At 46.2% G+C, this 2,047-nt stretch overlaps 1 protein-coding gene across 1 annotated transcript; it reads right to left on the bottom strand.

Annotated features, from left to right (window-relative positions):
* Positions 1-818: 818 nt before the first annotated feature.
* LOC129536883 (olfactory receptor 1D2) lies at positions 819-1,784 on the bottom strand. Its single transcript, XM_055396054.2, has one exon. The coding sequence runs from the start codon at positions 1,752-1,754 to the stop codon at positions 819-821; it is 936 nt and encodes a 311-aa protein (XP_055252029.1). The 5' UTR covers positions 1,755-1,784.
* Positions 1,785-2,047: the final 263 nt, after the last annotated feature.

The raw sequence follows: 2,047 nt of genomic DNA on the forward strand, positions 1-2,047 counted from the left end.
ACAAAGTCTGATTTCTCTCAGAGGAAAAAAAGTGCAGGAAAAAGGCAAGAGATATAGTATGGCTTTGGAGTCCAAGGGATAAAAATCAGCCCAGAGCAAAACACAGAAATATCTTTCTATTTCTGCCTGAATATCAGGGGCTGTGTCCAGAGGGACTGTGGGTCAGAACTGAAGCAGTGGGAGCTGTGTCCGGCAGAGAAAGCATCAGGAAGTGGGTGGCCTCACTCAGGGTACCTGCAGTGCATGTATTGTCAGGTGTATTCTATAAATAGCTTAAAGGCAGCAGGCTTCTCAAAGAAGTTCAGAGTTCAGAAGAATATGAGTGAATGTATGTTAGCGAACACGTGAGACCCACTAAGCCATAACTGGGTATATCTGGATAAGGCTGGGACTGTAATCCTGGGTTAGTGCAAGTTGAAGGATTTGATCCTGAAAACTTCTACTATTAGTGTTGTGTGTGTGTGTGTTAGTCCCTCAGTTATGTCCGACTCTTTGCAACCTCATGGCCTGTAGCCCACCAGACTCCTCTGTCCCTGGAAGTTTTCAGGCAAGAATACTGGAGTGGGTTACCATTTTCAACTTCAGGGGAATCTTCCCAGGGATCAAACCTGCATTTTTTGTTAGTGGTACTTTATTTATTGTCAAAGCTGGTCAGGTTTGGTGGACATTGGGTTGCACTTCGTGTATTTTTTCATCATAGACATATGAGATTATGTTGAGCTAAATCTAGCCTATATCCCTCATAGGATAATGTCTTGGACATAGTGAAGGAAATTCCTAATCTCCACTGTAATGCTCTTTCCAAATTTATCCTCAAGTCAATCTCTGAAAGACTTTCCTAAGAAGAGTCTTCCCAGAGCCCCATGCATGTCCTTGTTCCTCAAGCTGTAGATGAAAGGGTTCATCATGGGGGTCACCACAGCGTACAGCACTGTGGCTACTGAGTCCTTCATGGAGTAGGTGTCGAGAGGCTTCAGATATACCATACAAAGGGTCCCATAGAAGAGGAAGACCACAGCCAAGTGGGAGGCACAGGTGGAGAAGGCTTTGTACTTGCTAGAGGCTGAGGGTGTTTGGAGGATGGCTCTGACAATCCAGATATAGGACATGACCATAAACCCAAAGGGGGTGAGGAAGATAAAGGATCCTGTGACAATCAGCACTGTGTGATTGATCTGGGTGTTGGAACATGCGAGTCTCAATAAGACATACATCTCACAAAAGATATAGTGAATCTTCCGGGGCCCACAGAAGGTCACATTGGTCATGAGGAGGGTGTGAATGAGGCCGTAGAGGACAGAGAGTGCCCAACACAGGGTAAGGAGTGAAATGCAGAGCCTAGGGCTCATGGCCGTGGTGTAGTGCAGCGGGCGGCAGATGGCCACATAGCGGTCATATGCCATCGTGGCCAGGATGAGGTTGTCCAGAGCCACCAAGGAGACCAGGAAGTAGAGCTGGGTCAGACATCCCGCGTATGAGATGGCTTTGTTCTGGGACTGAAGGTTCACCAGCATCTTGGGGATCGTGTTGGTGACGAAGAAGAGGTCTGTGAAGGAGAGGTTGGCCAGGAAGAAGTACATGGGAGTGTGTAGGCGGGAGTCAGAGCCAATGGCCAAGATGATGAGCACATTTCCCACCACTGTGACCAGGTACATGGACAGGAACATCCAAAACAGGACCCTCTGATGCTCAGGACTCTCTGACAGCCCAAGGAGCAGGAACTCAGGGACTGTGCTCTGGTTGCTTCCATCCATTTCCCCAACTTACTGCAACACAACACAGATGTTTACTATATGTCCTCAAATAAATAAAAGCATTAAAATAAGCAAAATCAACTGCTTTCCTAACATGAACAGTATCTTAGGCTAAATTTTATACATTCCAGCCATGAAATTAAAAGATGCTTACTCCTTGGAAGGAAAGTTAAGACCAACCTAGATAGCATATTACAAAGCAGAGACATTACTTTGCCAACTAAGGTCCGTCTAGTCAAGGCTATGGTTTTTCCTGTGGTCATGTATGGATGTGAGAGTTGGACTGTGAAGAA

This window comes from Moschus berezovskii, chromosome 20, assembly GCF_049115385.1.
Source record: "Moschus berezovskii isolate FMDL1 chromosome 20, NW_MosBer_1.0, whole genome shotgun sequence".
Taxonomy (NCBI): domain Eukaryota; kingdom Metazoa; phylum Chordata; class Mammalia; order Artiodactyla; family Moschidae; genus Moschus; species Moschus berezovskii.

Excerpts from the sequence above, each read along its gene's own strand:
- LOC129536883 (XM_055396054.2), bottom strand. The coding sequence starts at position 1,754 with ATGGATGGAAGCAACCAGAGCACAGTCCCTGAGTTCCTGCTCCTTGGG.